This window comes from Haliotis cracherodii, unplaced genomic scaffold (genome assembly GCF_022045235.1).
Source record: "Haliotis cracherodii isolate W230 unplaced genomic scaffold, xgHalCrac1.p SCAF_3, whole genome shotgun sequence".
NCBI lineage: Eukaryota > Metazoa > Mollusca > Gastropoda > Lepetellida > Haliotidae > Haliotis > Haliotis cracherodii.
Window position 1 is genome coordinate 33,507,777 of NW_027266286.1, and position 22,195 is coordinate 33,529,971.

At 41.4% G+C, this 22,195-nt stretch overlaps 1 protein-coding gene across 2 annotated transcripts; it reads right to left on the minus strand.

Moving 5' to 3' along the window:
• Positions 1 to 8,741: 8,741 nt before the first annotated feature.
• Positions 8,742 to 17,384, minus strand: LOC139475048 (uncharacterized). Of its 2 annotated transcripts, none has more exons than XM_071258275.1 (3): positions 17,271 to 17,384; positions 10,446 to 10,732; positions 8,742 to 9,629 (listed from the first exon to the last, which is right to left on the minus strand). In XM_071258275.1, exons 2-3 carry the CDS (start codon positions 10,707 to 10,709, stop codon positions 9,357 to 9,359), a joined length of 537 nt encoding a protein of 178 aa, XP_071114376.1. In that variant the 5' UTR covers positions 10,710 to 10,732; positions 17,271 to 17,384; the 3' UTR covers positions 8,742 to 9,356. The 2 variants fall into 2 exon arrangements, with proteins under 2 accessions (XP_071114376.1, XP_071114377.1); XM_071258276.1 differs by lacking the exon at positions 17,271 to 17,384 and adding an exon at positions 12,663 to 12,866.
• Positions 17,385 to 22,195: the final 4,811 nt, after the last annotated feature.

Genomic DNA, 22,195 nt, shown 5'->3' on the forward strand with positions numbered 1-22,195 from the left:
GACAAAGAGGAAATTCCATTGGTCTATTTAGAATTGTTTATATTGCCCTTTTCTGTCAACATGGTCATGTTGGAGTTTTTTCACCAGATAGCCCACGAAGTGTTTAGATGCATTAGATATTTATTGTAATAAATGACAATCGAAGGTTGATATTGATAAAAGGAAGATCATTGTCTTTAGAAACGGTGGACCATTATAGTGTTGTGAACATTTTTGCTTGTAACACTAATTAACACTCTTGAAATAGTATCTAGCAATAAATATATCTGGGTGTTTGTTTTTCTTCAACTGGTTCATGGTTCTTTGCCCAAACAAAATTGGCGCAACAAGCTTGGACAGTTATCCATGTATTACATAAAGTCCTTTGTTTCACATACTTCCCATAAGTATACAGCTTCATATTTTGCATATTAAAATCATTCCATGTCATTATATGGATCTGACGTATTTTTTGTAACCCATCCCCAGATATTGATACAATTCATAACATAAATTAGTATTTGGGTCTTATACAATCTGATTAAAATCAGACCTTAGTTCTCGCTACCGCTAAACAAAGATCTGAAGACATCCCATTAGGGGTCACGTCAGTACGAACAATCAGAGCGTCGCTTACCAGATCATGAAAGTGACAGTCGGAATGTGATTTCTAATCATACAACCTCGAAAACTTTAACATGGGGTATTCCGAAAGATAGTTACGGGTTTAACGATTGAATCCATACAATCTAGACAATCTATTAGCCATTCCAGAATGTTCTTTTGTTCGGGTTTCAAATTTGTAATCGAGAATTTGTCAAAATATGTTTCGAAGCGTAGTCGAGAAAGCTGCCTTCTGATTGGTCATTCCATTGGTCGGTCAAAGTTCGCGCAAGGTCGGTCTGACGTGACCCGTAATGGAATGTCCTCAGATCTTTGTTCAGCAGTAGCGAGAACTAAGATCTGATTTTAATGAGATTGGGTCTTATATGCCTTACTCCGAATAAACCCCGAGGTTGGGAGATTTTCTGTGAAGGGTTTTTCAATATATCAATATAAGAGAACAATTTGGAAAACGCTATAAAGATATTGATGTACAGGTATGGAACGAAAACATCACTGTGACAGCTTCTCCAAAGTGCTATACACATGTCAAAACTGAATTTAGTTTCAAAGAGTATTTTTATGTATTCACAATATGATTTATCTCAAGACTTTAGCTAAATTTAGATGCTCTAGTCACACTTTAATGATACAAATAGGTCGACAGATTAATATTAACAGAATCCATTTTGTAAAGTACAAATAGTAAAATCAGAATACAATTTTGCCCCAAATATTCATTCTATGCAGATTTAAGATAGTAATTTACCAAAGTATTACTGTGTCCATCCAAACCATCAAGGACTAAAAATGTTATTCTCCAGCTCAAATCCGCCTTTGCTTAACAGTCGAGATAAATGTATATATTTAGCACTGAAGAAACGCAATAGATATTTCAAAGATGTCATTGTATATCCTTAGTAGTACTACGGTCTACTACTGTACATTAGAAGGCAAACATTAGGACACAGCCGTTTTCCGTCCGCTCATCCGTCCGTGTGTCGACATCCCACTGGAAGCACAAGGTCCGTGAGACTGAAACCGTGCATTGATAACCCCGGTACTCATCTCACACAACACGTGTTTACTGCACGTGTTACGGCCATGCAGTGACGAGTCCTGGCGACATCTCTGTTCAGGTTCAAACTTGCCGTCATTTCTTCCACGCTTGTTCGATGTATTATGATGAAATATTCAAATATTCATGCGGAAAGGGTCATTTGCATATATAAGATAGCTACGCAATGAATCACAAAGAACAATTTCACGACATGCGCTCGCAACTTGATGACGTCGTAAATTGGAAGATATGACAATCGGTATTGGGAGAAAAGGTACAGATAATCGACGTGAAAATTGTGAGAATACCAAACTTATTGCGCCCCTCATGGTATATTCTCCCTGCAGTGTTGTGTTTTACGATAACCAATTTCCACTCGTCGTTTATTTCTGAAATAAAGGGTGTATAAATAAAAGTCCATTTTGACCAAGTTTATGATAGTGTAACCAGCCGCCAAAAACTTTGTCCTGACCGCCCCCTGGGTCAAGTGGTAGAGCGTCCGCCCGGAGAGCGGTAGGTCCGGGGTTTGATCCACGGCCGCGTCATTCCAAAACGATGGTACTTGTTACCCTGCCTGTCGCTCGATAATAAAGGGGTTAAAATGACTGGTCGGCTCGGAGTCAGCATACTATGTCTGAGTGGGGTATTCATGTTAAACTGCGGCATGGTATCACAGTGAGCTGGCACTATAAATCGGCATCAGTCCGAACTAGTACAAGGAGCCACATACACACCCACACACAAGTGCATGCACGTCGCTATATAAGTGCAATAATCGTGGACGCGACGTTAAAACAATTTCACCTCACCTCTTTTTGTCCTATTTCTTAAGTGGACACTCAAATATGTAGTTGCTGCCAACCAACTTCCGGATACTACGGTTCGGGAATGAAACAGTGCATGTTTAATGCCGAAATCAACGGTATCTTTTCCCGGCGTGAAAGCTACACTTCATGCGACTATCAAGTCGATCACGAAGTGTAGGTATTTTGGAAAAAAATAATTTGTTCCACAACACACCAAAACAAATTGATTTGGCTTTATAAACAAACAAAACTGCTGGGTGTCCTTAAATATTAGCTATTAGAATATAGAAAATAAAATAAAACGATAAAGGTTTGGCCCCTCAGTAGAAAATTTGATAAATAGAGGACATTTGGGTTTCTTGTCAAATAGCATCTTCATGTCATCGTGTGACCTGACAAAGTTCATATTTTCTGTTCACGAGTGAAAACTTTCGTCAGGTCACGAGCTAAACATGTTATGGGACAAAACAGGACACATGTTCAATTTTTTGGGTGTAGGTGAGGTGAGGTGAGGTGAAATGGGGTTCAACGTCGCGTCCTAGATTATTGCACCTATATAGCGACGTGCGGCCTGTCCTCATTTCGCCTACACCCTTATCAAAACAAATTTACAGCTGACTGTACATAAGTCAAGTGCTGTGTTACCTCTAAAATAATGAACTGACCCAAAAGAAGGTTAAACAGACAAGACAATCTTGAAGCTTCATACATTGTTTATTAGCTGTTATTTACATTATGCAGTAATAATAATGACTCATGATCTTCTTGATCTCCTTCAAGAACTGATAGATGTTAGGGTGAGATCGGGGTATTCTCTTTTTCAATCCACAGTGGAACACTTCCAGATGGTTGTTGGATCGGGGACCGGTGTTGTCGTGCTGGTTCCAAATATGGCAGGGGAATCTAGCGTCTTCATCTACCCATGTGCTGGTGACAGTCGTTAAAATCACCAATCTGTTGATCATCAGGTCCTTGCTCCATCACCTCAACCCATGCATTCTGTACCTGGTCAAGTGGGAGAAGTGGCAGGGCTGCGACACGTCGAGCATGGGGCTGAATTGCTGGATTGTTCGCGTATTCTCGTACAAGACCTCTCTCAACTACCTGACGCCACAAAGCTTGTGAATAGTGAAACAGACAACCCCTCACATAACTATCAGGAAAAACCTCTGCAATGGCACTTATGACTGCTGACTCGTAATAAGGCTGAAACACCTCTGGAGAAAGTTCAGTACCAGTTCTGGTTCCTACTGTGTCCTTCAACAACCTAAGTAATCTAACATATGTCTGTTTGGTCTTGTTAGGAAGCAACGAAAAAGCAACAGGATACATTTTATCATTTACAAGACAATGAATAGTATACACTTGGAGCCACAACCTAGGACAAACAAAAAAGTACCATCCATAAACAAACTGTCAGAGTCACTCATGATTTCTAACATCTCAGTGGTAGCAATCACCAGTAGTCTGTCGTCTTCCCCGTCATTGATGCACAGAAAGTCTCTTCCATCTTCTGTCTGTGTCCACGTTCCTTCCAAGTTGACTGTTGTTCTGGTTTCTGGAACTTGTGGAATAGTCTTGGCTCTGTTTCTGTACAGGGAAGCTTGAACACTTGCAAAAGAAAGGGCAGTCGCATCTACTCCTTCATCAAGTTGATCCAGTTCTGCGTTGTATATCTGCTGTACAGGAGAAATGTCGGTCTGGACACGCTGCTTGAGTCGACCAATGAGTCTGATGTGTTCTTCATTCTCTACAGGTGGCTGTGAGGAGTTGTAGACACGTGTTCTGCAATAGTGCTGCAGCTACCATTGCAGCCTGTGTGGACACACTTCCAGTGAACAGCAACTTGACGCTTGACGCAAGATTTACTTGCACATTCATAACAACTAAGGATTAACAGAATGACCAAGTCAAACAAGAGTTGTGAGAAGTTGTCATAGGTTGTAAAAACTTCACTTTGAACCTCTATGCCGCTTGGATTAGATAAGAGCTTGGATTAGTTAACAGCCTGAGATGGACAATGCCCGTTCATATAATAGGGGTGAGGCAATTAAGCATTTGAATTATTGTAAGCGAAATGAGGTGTAGGCGAAATGTGGTGTAGGCGAAATGAGGGCAAGCCCGACGTGCATGTACGATTTATAGTGCTAGCTCACTGAGATACCATGCCGCAGGTTAACATGAATACCCCACTCAGACACAGTATACTGACTCCGAGCCGACCAGTCCTTGTTTTAGCCCCTTAATTCCGAGCGCCAGACAGGGTAACAACAAGTACCATCTTTTAACGTCTTTTGGTAAGACGCGGCCAGGGATCGAACCCCGGACCTTCCGCTCTCCGGGCGGACGCTCTACCACTAGACCAGGGGAGGCGGTCTTTTTGGGTGTCTATTTACTGACCACATTCTAGCTGCGGTAACGGTATCACAGTGCTGCTGCCTTTTCGTGATGTGGATGTTGACTTGTGGCTACATAGAACTACGAACTGTCCCACTGTGTTGTCCTAACAGATCCCCGATTCTGAACATACTGCACTAACAACCCTGCTATAATGTACATGAATCGTAATGCCACGAAAACTGCAACATGATCCACTTCCTGAAACACCTGCTGTCAAACATGTGTCCTTATAGTTCTGAACATGCAACGTTCTATGTACTTATCGGGTTGGAATCATCGAGAGAGTACGCAATTGTTTGAAAAGAGCCTTTACCGGGCCAGTTTCCAACTCGATAAGTAAACAGACAAGTGAGTGAGTGAATTAGGTTGCAACGCCGATATTTACAGTATTCCAGTTACATCGCTGCGTGTCAGCTTAATGTGGAGGAAAGCCAAAATTGTGATGCAGGTCTCAGACGTTTGCCACTTTGGTGAAACCCATGAACACGGGTATTGTGCTAAAATATAAGTACTCGTATTTCAAGGCAAGTGTCTAAGGGTGTGAATCATGTTGCATTTGTCGTTGGATCACGACGCATCCACTTTGCTGAAGTATATAAAGTGCGATGCATACTTGGGTTGGGGATCTCTTAGGACAATACTGTGGAACAGCCCATAGCTCTGTGTAGAGACAAGACAATGGCAACATCATGTTTGGCAGCAGCACGGAGATAAGGATACCGCAGCTTATCGCTATCTTACACTGCCCAGTGCCCATGGAGCAGGCTGAAATAGTCATTGTCTTTTAATATGTCCATGAAAAATGTGAAAAGAAAAGAAGAGACCGTGCACGTGGACGCCATAAGATAATTGTTTACATCAAATTAACTTCATGGAAAAAGATTTGTCAAATTTTATTAAATTTTGAATAATTTCAATATATTACTCACTTTTTGCATATCAGAATATCGGTGATTAGAGAGGGAAAAAAACACACGTAGTGATTTCCTGGCTTTGAATTTCCCCATTTTAGATGGGTTTTTTTACAATATGTGTCATGCCCCGCTGGTAGCACGTATCGAATTTTATAGGACAAAACAGGACACACGTTAAAATTTTGGGTGTAGGTGAGGTGAGGTGAAATGGGGTTCAACGTCGCGTCCAAGATTATTGCACTTTTAGCGACGTGCATGTACGTACGTGTGTGTGTGTGTGTGTGTGTGTGTGTGGCTGCTTGTACTAGTCCGGACTGATGCCGATTTATAGTGCTAGCTCACTGAGATACCATGCCGCAGGTTAACATGAATACTCCACTCAGACACAGTATACTGACTCCAAGCCGACCAGTCCTTGTTTTAGCCCCTTAATTCCGAGCGCCAGACAGGGTAACAACAAGTACCATCTTTTACCGTCTTTTGGTAAGACGCGGCCAGGGATCGAACCCCGGACCTTCCGCTCTCCGGGCGGACGCTCTACCACTAGACCAGGGGAGGCGGTCTTTTTGGGTGTCTATTTACTGACCACATTCTAGCTGCGGTAACGGTATCCCAGTGCTGCTCCCTTTTCGTGATGTGGATGTTGACTTGTGGCTACACAGAACTACGAACTGTCCCACTGTGTTGTCCTAACAGATCCCCGATTCTGAACATACTGCACTAACAACCCTGCTATAATGTACATGAATCGTAATGCCACGAAAACTGCAACATGATCCACTTCCTGAAACACCTGCTGTCAAACATGTGTCCTTATAGTTCCGAACATGCAACGTTCTATGTACTTATCGGGTTGGAATCATCGAGAGAGTACGCAATTGTTTGAAAAGAGCCTTTACCGGGCCAGTTTCCAACTCGATAAGTAAACAGACAAATGAGTGTGAGTGAATTAGGTTGTAACGCCGATATTTACAGTATTCCAGTTATATCGCGGTGTGTCAGCTTAATGTGGAGGAAAGCCGAAAGTGATGCAGGTCTCAGACGTTTGCCACTTTGGTGAAACCCATGAACACGGGTATTGTGCTAAAATATAAGTACTCGTATTTCAAGGCAAGTGTCTAAGGGTGTGAATCATGTTGCATTTGTCGTTGGATCACGACGCATCCACTTTGCTGAAGTATATAAAGTGCGATGCATATTTGGGTCGGGGATCTCTTAGGACAATACTGTGGAACAGCCCATAGCTCTGTGTAGAGACAAGACAATGGCAGCATCATGTTTGGCAGCAGCACGGAGATACGGATACCGCAGCTTATCGCTATCTTACACTGCCCAGTGCCCATGGAGCAGGCTGAAGTAGTCATTGTCTTTTAATATGTCCATGAAAAATGTGAAAAGAAAAGAAGAGACCGTGCACGTGGACGCCATAAGATAATTGTTTACATCAAATTAACTTCATGGAAAAAGATTTGTCAAATTTTATTAAATTTTGAATAATTTCAATATATTACTCACTTTTTGCATATCAGAATATCGGTGATTAGAGAGGGAAAAAAACACACGTAGTGATTTCCTGGCTTTGAATTTCCCCATTTTAGATGGGTTTTTTTACAATATGTGTCATGCCCCGCTGGTAGCACGTATCGAATTTTATAGGACAAAACAGGACACACGTTAAAATTTTGGGTGTAGGTGAGGTGAGGTGAAATGGGGTTCAACGTCGCGTCCAAGATTATTGCACTTTTAGCGACGTGCATGTACGTACGTGTGTGTGTGTGTGTGTGTGTGTGTGTGTGTGTGTGTGTGTGTGGCTGCTTGTACTAGTCCGGACTGATGCCGATTTATAGTGCTAGCTCACTGAGATACCATGCCGCAGGTTAACATGAATACTCCACTCAGACACAGTATACTGACTCCAAGCCGACCAGTCCTTGTTTTAGCCCCTTAATTCCGAGCGCCAGACAGGGTAACAACAAGTACCATCTTTTAACGTCTTTTGGTAAGACGCGGCCAGGGATCGAACCCCGGACCTTCCGCTCTCCGGGCGGACGCTCTACCACTAGACCAGGGGAGGCGGTCTTTTTGGGTGTCTATTTACTGACCACATTCTAGCTGCGGTAACGGTATCCCAGTGCTGCTCCCTTTTCGTGATGTGGATGTTGACTTGTGGCTACACAGAACTACGAACTGTCCCACTGTGTTGTCCTAACAGATCCCCGATTCTGAACATACTGCACTAACAACCCTGCTATAATGTACATGAATCGTAATGCCACGAAAACTGCAACATGATCCACTTCCTGAAACACCTGCTGTCAAACATGTGTCCTTATAGTTCCGAACATGCAACGTTCTATGTACTTATCGGGTTGGAATCATCGAGAGAGTACGCAATTGTTTGAAAAGAGCCTTTACCGGGCCAGTTTCCAACTCGATAAGTAAACAGACAAATGAGTGTGAGTGAATTAGGTTGTAACGCCGATATTTACAGTATTCCAGTTATATCGCGGTGTGTCAGCTTAATGTGGAGGAAAGCCGAAAGTGATGCAGGTCTCAGACGTTTGCCACTTTGGTGAAACCCATGAACACGGGTATTGTGCTAAAATATAAGTACTCGTATTTCAAGGCAAGTGTCTAAGGGTGTGAATCATGTTGCATTTGTCGTTGGATCACGACGCATGCACTTTGCTGAAGTATATAAAGTGCGATGCATATTTGGGTCGGGGATCTCTTAGGACAATACTGTGGAACAGCCCATAGCTCTGTGTAGAGACAAGACAATGGCAGCATCATGTTTGGCAGCAGCACGGAGATACGGATACCGCAGCTTATCGCTATCTTACACTGCCCAGTGCCCATGGAGCAGGCTGAAGTAGTCATTGTCTTTTAATATGTCCATGAAAAATGTGAAAAGAAAAGAAGAGACCGTACACGTGGACGCCTTAAGATAATTGTTTACATCAAATTAACTTCATGGAAAAAGATTTGTCAAATTTTATTAAATTTTGAATAATATTCAATACATTACTCACTTTTTGCATATCAGAATATCGGTGATTAGAGAGGGAAAAAAACACACGTAGTGATTTCCTGGCTTTGAATTTCCCCATTTTAGATGGGTTTTTTTACAATATGTGTCATGCCCCGCTGGTAGCACGTATCGAATGTGACAAACACTAAAAAAAAGTGTGAAAACTACTCTTCTATTTTCGCGGGCAATCATTAGAATTTTAACGTTAGAATATGTAAAAACATATGAACAGTTAAAATGTGGTGAATACAAGCACACCTTAAATATCCAAAAAACACTAAATAATTCAAGCAACTATTCTTTTAAAGAACGTGCCAATATCAAGGACTACTTCAAAAGACAACTTGCCCCACCATTTTGATTTCCAAGGCTGCTCTAATGCACCTAGAACATATTAAGTTCACCGGAACCAAGGCAAGCGTTGTTACTATCACGAATAGCTACGTTGAAAACATGACCTGCATAATAATGAAGCGAGATCGAGGTCACTGTGTCAAATGGAGTTCAATAAAATCGTGTGACCTCATGTGAACAAATCATGCACGACACGCTCGCAGGGTCCATCAAGGCTGAAGAGGCCTGATGCGCCTCTCTATCCAGGCAGGCATCTTGTAGGGGCTGCTCCAGGCGAGGCGGGGGTTGTAGAGGATGAAGTAGGCACTGCCGTGTGCTACCGCCAGACCCAGCAGGATGCCCACAGTTGTGAGATAGCTCATCAGCATGTACACATTGAGGACATGAACACTGATGTCAAACGCTGTTCCAAGGATTGAATCTAGCTCCAAGCGATCTTTCTTGTGACTTTTGAAATAATCCAGAGAACTCCAGTCCAGTATCTGTAAAAGAAAAGAAGATAAATCTAATATTCTGAAGAAAATATATTAAATATATTGTGTACGATTTATTCTTACTGTCACTGTCACTAACTTTGGCAACCACGGCTTAATCCTAGTTCCTGAAACTCAAATGGCTGAGTCTTTTCATAAGGTCACCCGGACAACCAATGTAGATGTGATACTTTAATGATGCCAACTTGTGAGTTGATATTTTGCATGCAATAAAACCTATCCCAATTACCATTTCCAGTGGGGATTTGAGTCACTGTTTCCTGGTAACATATTATTGCAAAACTCTATTACTAAAATAGATTGGGTGACCCAGGCTCTATGTTTGGCTGGTTGGTGATGAAGCATTGCGGATCGTCAATTTATAGGGAGACGTGATAAAGCTGGCATATTGCTGACTGTGGAGTTTAACAGCATTCACACATCTATCTCCGAGACTGTGTTTAAAAAACAACATTTTGCAATGGTTCATATTTACTGGCATGAACAAATTTGTGTCCCAATGCGTTTGCATGTATCATACCAAATTTTCAGCTTCCTTAATTCTTCTAAATTTGAATTAACTTTCAAATTGTATCCCTCATCCCTCATCCTGAAAGCCCATACGATCTGCATACCTCCCTTGAAATCTTAAGACGCAAAATGACGCAACTATCTGAAAACGGCTACTGCCTTGTTACCATATTAGTCCTATGTTGCTGTGTTACCATATTACTCCTCCATTGTCTTGTTACCTCAGTCAACGGTCATATTGCTGGAATGTTGCTGAGTGTGGTGTTAAACAGCAAATAAATAAACAAAACAAACCTTATTAGCAAGTGCTGATTTGTTCCAGGTGACGAAGTAGTAGAGGTGTTGTAGTATCTGCAGACTTGCCAACCATTTGAGTCTGCCCGTATACAGGAAGCAGGTGATGAAGACTGAGGCAGCGTCAAACAGGAAGTAGTAGCGTATGCGGACAAGGTCTTTCCGAGGCAGTAACCTAACTCGGAACAAGATGGCCGCGTGTCCCAGAATGTGATACAGCTCCACCACAAACAGCACAAAGGCAACTGGGTTGAAGGACCACATTTTATTGACGTCTATTGAAATACCTGTAGAACAAGAATTGCGACACAATATTATCATTTCTTTGCAGCATAATAAACTGCATTAAACCATATGAAATTATATTTCCGCTTTCTTTAGAAGTTAACGTATTTTAGGCTGGGTGGATAGAAGACTATACCACGGCACTTCCAGCAGCTTTCAATGAAACAAATGCTGCCACCAAACATACGTTGGTGTCACCGATATTCAAATATTTTATGCATACGTATTGATACCTTGCTCACTTAAATGTATTAAACTTGTCACTCTGTTCAAAATGTTTAAAGTGTAAGGTTGTACAACATTGTTTCATTACACAACAGTTATCTTTCTTTCAAAAAAAATATTCAACGCGGATTTTTGTTTACAAATTGACTCAGTTGTTACACATAATTGATGAACTTAACCCAATAATGGGGATTCACATCATAAACTATCAGATCATTTGTGGTAAACAGTTCAGATGCTATTGACTGAGTGTATGAGTTTGGTTTAAGGCCGCTTTGAGCAGTATCTCAGTAACATCAGGGCTTTTCAAGCTTGATGTGGGGGAACCTCCCAATGAAGATCTCCCATCTACCCTTTGGTGAAACCTACGAGCACAGGTATGGTGATATCAAATGAAGAATGATCGAATCTATAGATCATCGGATACGTGCAAGACTAAGAGACACAACTCTGCATTGCAACAATGACACTTTAGGTGACTCGGCCACCCGTATCCCCTCCAGAAACTAACAATTTGTTTACATTAGCAGGGATTTACCTGAGTTTATCTATTTTCCTGTGCAGTTAATTGACACTCCGTAATAGAGCTTGGCGGTCCAAGTATGAAACATGGGGGTCCCAGTCATGCGACACATGGGACGCTTCATGGCTTCTGGCTTGCCAACATGGAAAGTCCCTGCACTTTTCACGTTGCGTATATGATCAACTAGTGGTTGTAGGGGATAGTCGGAAATATATTACCATTTTCAAAATTGTAAAAGATATGAGTTCAGAAGGGGAAAGGTCTGGGCTCATTGCTTGCCATGGCATTCCATGCATGACGATTCGTGCACGGTGCATGAGCACAGTTATCACCCTGAAAGACAACGTCGACCCACACGCCTTGCAAATGGGAGAACAAAGGGTGTCGTAATAGTGTCCTGATAGTACTGTCCAGTGACCCTTCCTTGCAACATAGTGAGTGGTATGGCAGTCATAGTGATAACCGATCCATAACCGATCCAGCGCCAAATCTGACATTGGGTCTCAGGTTGACACTGGCTTGACGTTCGTTTCGATGTCGCCAGACATCACTACCATCAAGGAAGTGCAAAGTGAATCGTGACTTATCGGAAAACAAGACACGTGATCAGCGACGATTACCACGGTGTCCGAGGTGTGTACTCCATTTAGGTCTGTTGGCGATATGACGATTTGTCAGGGACGGCACAACACATGGCCGTCGAGTCCATCATGGGGACGAGTTGCAGTTAGACGATTTCTAAACTTTCATAGAGCCTGTGTTCGATCCTGTACTCTTGCTTGTCGTTGACCTGGGACGCCCTGAAGGAAGTCGATCGACAACATTTTGGGTATGTTGGTACCTGTTCCATCCATCTGCTAATCGCAGACTGAGAAACACTGAACGTATTGGCCACTGCACCCAGTGCAGATTCCAGCATGCCAATAGCCCGTTGACGCGTTGCACTAGTTCATACAGAAACAATGAATGAAATCAAGTATATCAAAATTGTATGATAAACAAAATCAGAATCATAAGATTGACAGAAATAATGGCTACTGCATGTGTCACGTGCAAACTATAGGATGTGTTTTGGTGTTATGTTCTATAGACATAGACGTTCTTGCATATATTGTTTGTCCTCAACATTTACCTTTGCTCTAATACTTGGTATTAACATTCATTTATACTTTATGATCCCCTACCTTTTAAAGTATACTGACTGCGGAAGTAAATAACATTCACTTGACTTTCAGCTCTTAGTGACCCGATGGCGTGTGCCCAAAACACCTTTCCATGGTCGTGAGTAAAGACGTCCAGGATAGAAGACCTCTAGTGTCAAAACCTTCCTTGAGAAAAGTCAGGAAAGGGTGTTGGAGCTGCATTGTGAAGTTTTTTACACACTTGTTGAACTTGAATGCTGTCCGTGATGCCTAAAGCAGACGTGACACTACATTATTGTCATAGGAAAAAACGTGCAAAGTTTTACGTTGCCACTTCATAAGTTAGGATTTCCAAAACGCATCAAATTAAAAACGCAGTCAAATTAAAAACTTCACATTTTTAAAAGTAATCCCATATATGATATACAACGGACAAATGTATCAGAGAAGGTAATTTTTAGTCATTATTGTCCAAGGAAGGATTTTAATTAACGGTGGTAACCATAATTTGTTCCAAGCGCCTACGGTATTCGGTAATAACATCAACAGTTTAAATCATAAGTCCCAAGCACGAGAATCTGATGGCACATAAGTTCAGAAGCGTGTATGGCCACCATGTGCGTTGACAACTGCCACACAACGCCTCCGCATGGACCTTGTGATGCTTGTGAACACATGATTGGGAAGACGACGCCATTGTTGCTGCAAAATGGTGCCAAGAACTTGCAAATTCTGTGGTTGGTTCTGGAGAGTGCGCAGACTTCTGCCAAGAGCATCCCAGACGTGTTCGATGGGATTGAGGTCGGGAGACCTTGACGGTCCCTCTGCATGTGACGTCACACGTGGTCGACCTGGCCGAGGGCGATCAGCGGTGGAACCCGTTTGCTGTAGACGCGTCTGTAAATCATAAACAGTCCGTCGACTACAACGCATCGACCTTGCGACTTCAGCTACGGACGTTCCCGTCTGCAACATGCCGATGGCACGTTCACGTTGCACATTTGAAAGGCGTGGCATGACAAATGGCCGTAAAGACTTTTGTTTTCTTGTGTTTTTCTTTATTTGTAAATGACTGCTAACAAGTATGGCTGAAAACACGTGCGGTATTATGGCCACGTGACCAGTTGCACGTGAAAAAACACTTTTGCCACTATAGTACTGTGCACATGATTTTGATCGATTCATCTGCACAAAAACGGGTGTTATCTGAAGACAATACGTGGCCATTACTGTTGAAATAGACAAAAAGGGCCCACAATGATAACTGGTCAAAATGTTAAAGTTTTAGGATTGTGAAGTTTTTAATTTGGTTCAGTATAAATGTAAAGTTATAACCAACTGCTTGATATTCCAAGGGCTCCCAGACCATTAATCTATAAATACACGGAATATCCGCATGTTGTCACCTCAGCAATACGCTTTGTTATCCTGAAAAGGTGAAAATGCCCATTTGAAATAACTAAGTGCCTAAACTACATCAGGTCAAACAGTACACATCTATGTGATACTATATCCCATCTTGATGTTCACATAATTTGAGTCCTAAAACATTGTTTACGAGTAGACGTTGAACTGGGTCAAACGTCATACAAATGTCGACATTGTGGTTTCTGTAAACATATCGATATTTAACGTGGAGTATATACATAAAACAAAGAACCGATTATCCTAACACATACTACTCTGTAGATATAACTATCACATATTCGTACAGAAGATATTAAACATGAAGACTATTTACCGTGCTGGGTAAAGAACACTCTGGTTGCTGCCCTACAGTCAACGTGCAACACACCTCGCTCACATGCCCGTCAAGGCAACACAACGTGGACTTTGACCATACGTGAATAGAAATAGCTGTTTTGTCGAGGTGAGAGAAGGTCAAAGTAACACACAGATTAGCATTGATGTCTGAAATTGATGTCTGCATTGTATGCCAATATTACCAAAAAAACAACAACTAAACTTTCAGAAAAGGAATTAATTTTGAAAAAAGGCCATTCCGGATACATATCATAGCTTCGTTAAGCCGTCACCATCAATCACAGCAGTCAGGTTGGTTGATGTTCATTTCTTGGCGGTACTGTATTAACATGCATGACCTCTTTGAATTTTTCTTCTCTGAAACGGCTAGGACAGGAAGTAAAGTCAACTGCTATATCCAAGAAACCGAACGATGCTGGGAAAACCGGCGGTGTGGGTGACCGACTGTAGGTCCCAGATTCAAAGAGCGGCACTCTTTTCGAAAGATACCCCTTTCCGAAACTCGTGCCTTTCGCTCGGTCAGATACCAAAGACATTGCTTGGATTAACTTTTAACATTATTTCATTGGCATGTCATACAAACACTCATTGTCATGTCAGTCAAACACTCATTGTCATGTCATACAGTCATTGTTATGTCAGTCAAACAACCATTGTCATGTCAGTCAAACACTCATTGTCATGTCAGTCAAACATTCATTGTCATGTCAGTCAAACACTCATTGTTATTTCAGTCAAACACTCATTGTCATGCTAGTCAAACACTCATTGTCATGTCAGTCAAACACTCATTGTCATGCTAGTCAAACACTCACTGGCATGTCAGTCAAACACTCATTGGCATGTCTGTCAATCACTCATTGTCATGTCAGTCAAACATTCATTGTCATGTCAGTCAAACACTCATTGTTATTTCAGTCAAACACTCATTGTCATGCTAGTCAAACACTCATTGTCATGTCAGTCAAACACTCATTGTCATGCTAGTCAAACACTCACTGGCATGTCAGTCAAACACTCATTGGCATGTCAGTCAAACACGCATTGCCATGTCAGTCAAACACTCATTGTCATTTCAGTCAAACACTCACTGTCATGCCAGTCAAACACTCATTGTCATTTCAGTCAAACACTCATTGTCATGTCTTACAAACGGTCATTGTCATGTCAGTCAAACACTCATTGTCATGTCATACAAACACTCATTGTCATTTCAGTCAAACACTCATTGTCATGCCAGTCAAACACTCATTGTCATGTCAGTCAAACACTCATTGTCATGTCATACAAACGGTCATTGTCATGTCAGTCAAACACTCATTGTCATGTCATACAAACACTCATTGTCATTTCAGTCAAACACTCATTGTCATGCCAGTCAAACACTCATTGTCATGTCATACAAACACCCATTGTCATGTCACTCATTGTCATGTCAGTCAAACACTCATTGTCATGTCAAACAAACACTCATTGTCATGTCAAACAAACACTCATTGTCATGTCATACACACACTCATTGTCATTTCAGTCAAACACTCACTGTCATGTCATACAAACGGTCATTGTCATGTCACAAAGTCGATCAGTCAAGATCATGCTTGTGGGAAGAGGCCACTAAGGAGGTCAATCTGGCACGATGACTTGGCTGATGCATGTCATCGTACCCCAATTGTGTGGATTGATGTTCAAGATGTCAATCACTGGGTTGTCAGGTGAATCACTGGATTGTCAGGTGCAGACTGGATTATTATTACAGACCGCTGTCATCTGGCAGGAATATTGCTGAGTATGATTTAGACAAACAAACAAAGAAACAACCATTTTCATTACATACAATGAATGAGTGAGTGAGTGAGTGAGTGAGTATTGTTTTACAAGGCTTTTAGCAATATTCAAGCAATGTCACGACAGGGGACACAAGGAATGGGCTTCACACATTGTACCCATGTCAGGAATCGAACCCGGGTCTTTGGCGTGACATGTTAACGCTTTAACCACTAGGCTACCCCCACTGCCCCTAATGTCATACAAACACTCATTGTCATATCAAAGAAATAGTTATTGTCATGTCATACAAATACTAATTGTCATGTCATAGTGACAGCCATTGTAATTTTTATGTTATACCAACAGTCAGTGTCATTTCCTACAGTCAGTGTAATGTTATACTGTCATTGTCATGTCATACACTCATTGTCATTTCACACACTAATTGTGATGTCATACAGACACTTTGTCATGTTCTAAACTCACCATCATGTCATGCATAGTTACATACACTCATTGTGTTGTCATGACATCCAAACAAGTATTGGCATGTCGTTCAAACAGTCAATACAATGTCATACAAACACTCACTCTCTTGTACCTACCAAATATCTATCGCATATTCTAATTGAGTGTTCATTTACTGTCATATGGTTTCTGGTTATATACACACACATTTTGCCATTTTGCTCACCTACTGCATATCCCCTGTCCAGCTATTTACTCGTCGATCACGTTAATGGTAGATCTATATATAGCTTCGGGTCTATCAGTGACGTCACGCATCGAACGGAGTTATTCCCTCTTTAAATAGGGAGCAAAGTTACTCAAATTTCTTCTAAACACTGTTCGAGTTATGAATGTCAGTCATCGAGATGCATTGTCTGTAGTCCATAGCTCTCGAACCACGCCAGTCAATACACAACTATCCTCATTTGTGTCTGCCCGTCTTGTCAACAGAGCAATGTCGGTCAGAGGTAATAAGAAATCAAGTAACGGATGTCTCACTTGATAGCTTCGAGTGTTGTTACTATATTTATCGTGTACGTTTCAATCAAAATGACACTGCTGCGAACACATGTTATATGTGTAGCTGATGAGATTCTAACTCCTCACCCTCATATTCTGCTGGAATGGCTGCCACAACAGTGCGAGCTTCGGCACCGCCATCATCCGAAGCATTCCCTTCCTGACTTGTGACGTCATAGCCTACCGTATTTCCTCGAATACGGGCGGCCGTTTATGTGTTACAGACAGCTCTTTACCATCGGCGTTTAATCGCCATGATAATAACAGGGAGAACTCCATGCATAGAGGGTGAACATAGCAGACAAATAGAGCACCACTCACAGTGTACCTTACATACGTCGTTTGGGTTGTTTTCTGTTATCGGCTGTGCTCCGTCTCTACGCCTTGCGCATAATCGCAGAAATGAGAAAAAAAACATCATTCGCAACAAATCCGGGCCGCTTGGGCATGACCTTCACCTCTCCTTTCTCATCTCTCTTAGCGCTAAGGTGATCGTAAGTCCCATACTTTAACATAGGCTTACGATCATCGTAGCGCTAAGATCGCTTTGGGGAATGGGGCCCAGGATGAGCGCTCCGTCAGTCCAAGCGTAAGGCGTTTTATACATATTGTTCGGCTATGACAATAATGTTCTTCTTATTGTAGCCTAACTGTTTTTAGTTTTGATATATTATATCGCAGAGTAGTATCCCCAATCACATTATTAATGTCATCTCACCATGTCTACAGATTTACTGTCGCCCACGGTGTCGCCGTCCACACGCGGCAATTACTAATTTAGCTAAGTTTGCCCGTCCGATCTCATAAATCGCGAAGGAATTTGTAGCCGTACACAAACATATTTTATATATATTATCATACTGGAAAACGTGTTTCAACTTTAATCTAGTACCGTCTAAAGACAATAAATTGATTCAGTGCAAATCATGTGAAAAGTGAAGAACCAGTTAGGCATATTTCATTCAAAATAGTATTTAACATGTTGATTGTGTTAGTTGCGTCTCATTTGATACAGTCAATGTCCCAACTTTATTTTCTAATTATTTATTTGGTGTTTCAAAAATATCTACCATAATTTTGCTCATGATAAAACTTGCCTTCATAATCATCTTTTATAATTTGTCAACATCATGTTGAATTTATTCATGCAAGTTATATTCAAACAGGTGCATTATACAATCATGAACATCACTTGTATTACTTACTCAATATCCATATCAAGAAAACTGTTTTACATATCATTAACAAGTGGTATTAATTGGTGATTTGTATGTTTAAGGCAGTTTCTTCAGAATTCCAATCTTCAGCTTAATCATCAGCATACTTCATTTTATGGGCCGATGATATTGCATGCTACAAGGTATGAAGTTCCTGATAATATTAATATTAATATCAATATTTTGATATTAATATTAATATTTTGATAATAATACCTTCAGGCAGTTTCTTCAGAATTCCAATCTTCAGCTTAATCATCAGCATACTTCATTATATAGACCGATGTCATTGCATGCTACAAGCCATGAAGTTCATGATAATATTAATATTAATATTTTGATATTAATATTAATATTAATATTTTGATAATAATACCTTAAGGCAGTTTCTTCAGAATTCCAATCTTCAGCTTAATCATCAGCATACTTCATTATATGGGCCGATGACATTGCATGCTACAAGGTATGAAGTTCATGATAATATTAATATTATTAATATTAATATTAATATTAATATTAATGTTAATGTTAATGTTAATGCTACAAGGTATGAAGTTCATGATAATATTAATATTATTAATATTTTGATAATGATACCTTAATAATTGTATGCTTTTGTTTGTTTGAACATATTTACAAGATCTGTAATCTCATTCAAATCAGATCTTAGTTCTCGCTATCGCTAAACAAAGATCTGAAGACATCCCATTACGGATCACGTCAGAACAACCTTAAAAGAAATATTTATAATACTGAATGATACTGAAAGTACAGTCGGGCCCTGGTATTTTGAAGCAGACTTCTAAATATCTGCATATTTGATATAGTGAGACATGGACAGACATACACATCAAGAAACAGTATCATAAATCCGTAGCAATAAGCTTGCATACAGGAAAATTAACATGTGTATGCACTGACAAATTGAATGGTTTTCGTTCCATGCTTCCAGCGGTTCATTCTCAGGACGACGACCCCCTGTGTCGTATGAAAACAAACTAGCAAAAAGTGAGGTCGTCGTCCTGCGAATATTTTAATCCGCCAATCTAGTTAAACAATGGGTATCGAGTGTTATTCTAACAACTCGAGCAAGTAAAAAAGTGGAAATTGATTTGAAACGAAAGATGAAAGATGACGTAAAAGTCATGGGCAATTAGGACAGTTTGAGAAGATGAGACACTGAGTCAGCCTGGTATCAACTAAATTTGACTCTTTCTTAAAGACAATACAGTGCCTCTCCTTGAATCTATTAATCTATCAAGAAAACTATTCATAAACTTGTCACTGTATTGTAGCCATGTAGATTCATGTATTGAAATCCTTTATGATCTCTGTTTTTGACTTTATTTCGTATTCCACTGCATTGTGTGTACTGTCCACTTCTTTTTGCGTGTAAGAGTAAATAAAATTGATCCAGTTATCCTCCCTGCGCTTGGCCTGGATCCTTCTCGAAATTGCTCACAATCACTTATCTCCGACATCTTGCAAAAGTGTGATATTATGTTTAGAGTTCATTTTTATTTTGTCTTACAAAAACAACAAAGTGATATTCTTGGCTCTTGTTAAGTACAGTCAAGTCTCATTAATCCGACTCTCGTTAATCCGACAAAAGGCTTTATCCGACACTAATGATAGGAACCGATTAAATCAATGCTATTTAGACCCGTTAATCCGACAGTCTCGCACTCCGACTCCAACACACCTAATTTGCAACACACCGAAATCACCCATTAAAAGTCTCGTTAATCCGACACAGTGATCAGCGTAGTCCGTGGTTATCTGCCCGCGAGTACACAGCCAGTGTTTTGATGTGAGGCGAGTTGGCTGGTAGCTGCATATTACAACGCTGCAGAGATAAACTTTGCTTAACACTAAACAATTAATGCTTTAAATAAAGGAAACAGGAGTAATCAAATGCTTAGATTACCTCAATCTCATTAAAATCAGATACAAGTTCTCGCTATCGCAGAGGACATCCCATTACAGGCCACGTCAGAAGAACCTTTCGCGAACTATGACCGACGAACGGCAACTCGCCAGGCTGCACGCTTCTTTCAATTGATTAAACTAACAATATTCTGTATTTAAACAATAACCCATTCATTGATAAAGAATAGGCAGACGCCTGTGCGGCACTTCATAACTAATCCTGTAATTGACCGGCACTCTGAAATTCCCCAACACTCTTTGAAGCTGTCCCTGTTACACGTATATAACTTTCCCGTATACCACCCGTGAAGATCCGGGATAGAATAGGTCTTCAGCAACCCATGCTTGCCGTAAAAGGCAGCTATGCTTGTCGTAAGAGCGTAAGAGGCGACTAACGGGATCGGGTGGTCAGGCTCGCTGACTTGGTTGATGCATGTCATCGATCCCAATTGTGTGGATCGATGCACGTGATATTAATCAACGGACGGACGGACATTTCTGAAACATGGGTGTGACAAGCAATGAATCATGCCCACCTCGGGAGCACGGGCTGCGCCAGGTTACCGATACTTCAGGTATGTGCTGCACTAATTGTATGGACGATGGGCTCAATCACCATCCAGGAATACCAAGGTTTCGTAATTTGTTTCATAAACTTTTTCTGTTTACACTGTCATATGCTTTCTTGAAGTGTATGAAGGTGACACAAGTTGACTGTATAAGACTTGTCCTGGTTTCAGTAATTGAGGTTAAGGTTGACACATGATCTACAGAGTATCGTCCTCTTCCAAAACCATTTTGGCTATCAGAACGTTTGTTTGTTTGTTTGTTTAACGATGCGCTCAGCAATATTCCAGCCATAAGACAGCGGTCAGTAAATAATAATCGAATCTGGACCAGACAATCCAGTGATTGACATCAAGAGCGTCGATCTGAGCAATTGGGATACGATGACATGCATCAACCAAGTCAGCGAGCCTGACCACCCGATCCCGTAATTGACCTCTTACTAAACTAAGCGGCAAAAGAAAGTATAGGTTGGCAATTTGTAATTTCCCTAAAAACAGCGATAACTAGTGGAAAGTGGGTATTGGGAATATGACTGCCCAATTAACAGGTACCAAAAAACACCTCACCCGAACGCGCCACCTTTGACGGCGCTCGTGCGGTGACAAAAAATGGTGAAACAGGTTTCCCGCCAATGGCATAAACTGCACGTGCATGTTAGCTGTATAAATGCGTTCGTCTGCAGGGTATAACCACACGTGATGAAAGCACACAACAGAAATGCCACGACGTCACAGGAGCAGAGAGAGAGAGCCATCGGTATGACCGAAATGGGGGCAACACAGGTCCAAATTGCCAGAAGGTTTGGTTGTACACCATTGACAGTAGCCAGGCTGATTCAACGGTACAGGCACACAGGGAGGACACAGGACAGCCCTGGAACCTGACGACCCCGAGTGACAACACCACTGAAAGACGATCAGATACGGCTCATTCACCTGCGAAACAGATTCGTAACGGCGACGGCGACGTCAGCAACAGCGTTGGAACATCCCATTAGCCAACATACAGTACTACGACGACTTCGCGCTGCTGCATGGAATCCGAGGGTATCGTCCTTTCCGAGGAATGGTACTGACTGCTCAACATCGACGCCTGAGACTGCGATGGGGGAAGCAGGTTCGACGCTGGCAAGTGAGAAATTGACGTCGTGTGCTGTTTACTGATGAAAGTCGGTTTAACTTATTTCGAAAGGACGGCAGAGAACGAGTTTATCGACGCAGAGGGGAACGTTTGGCTCCGGCGTGTATACGAGAAGTCCATCCATTCGGCGGGGGAGGTGTCATGGTGTGGGGCGGT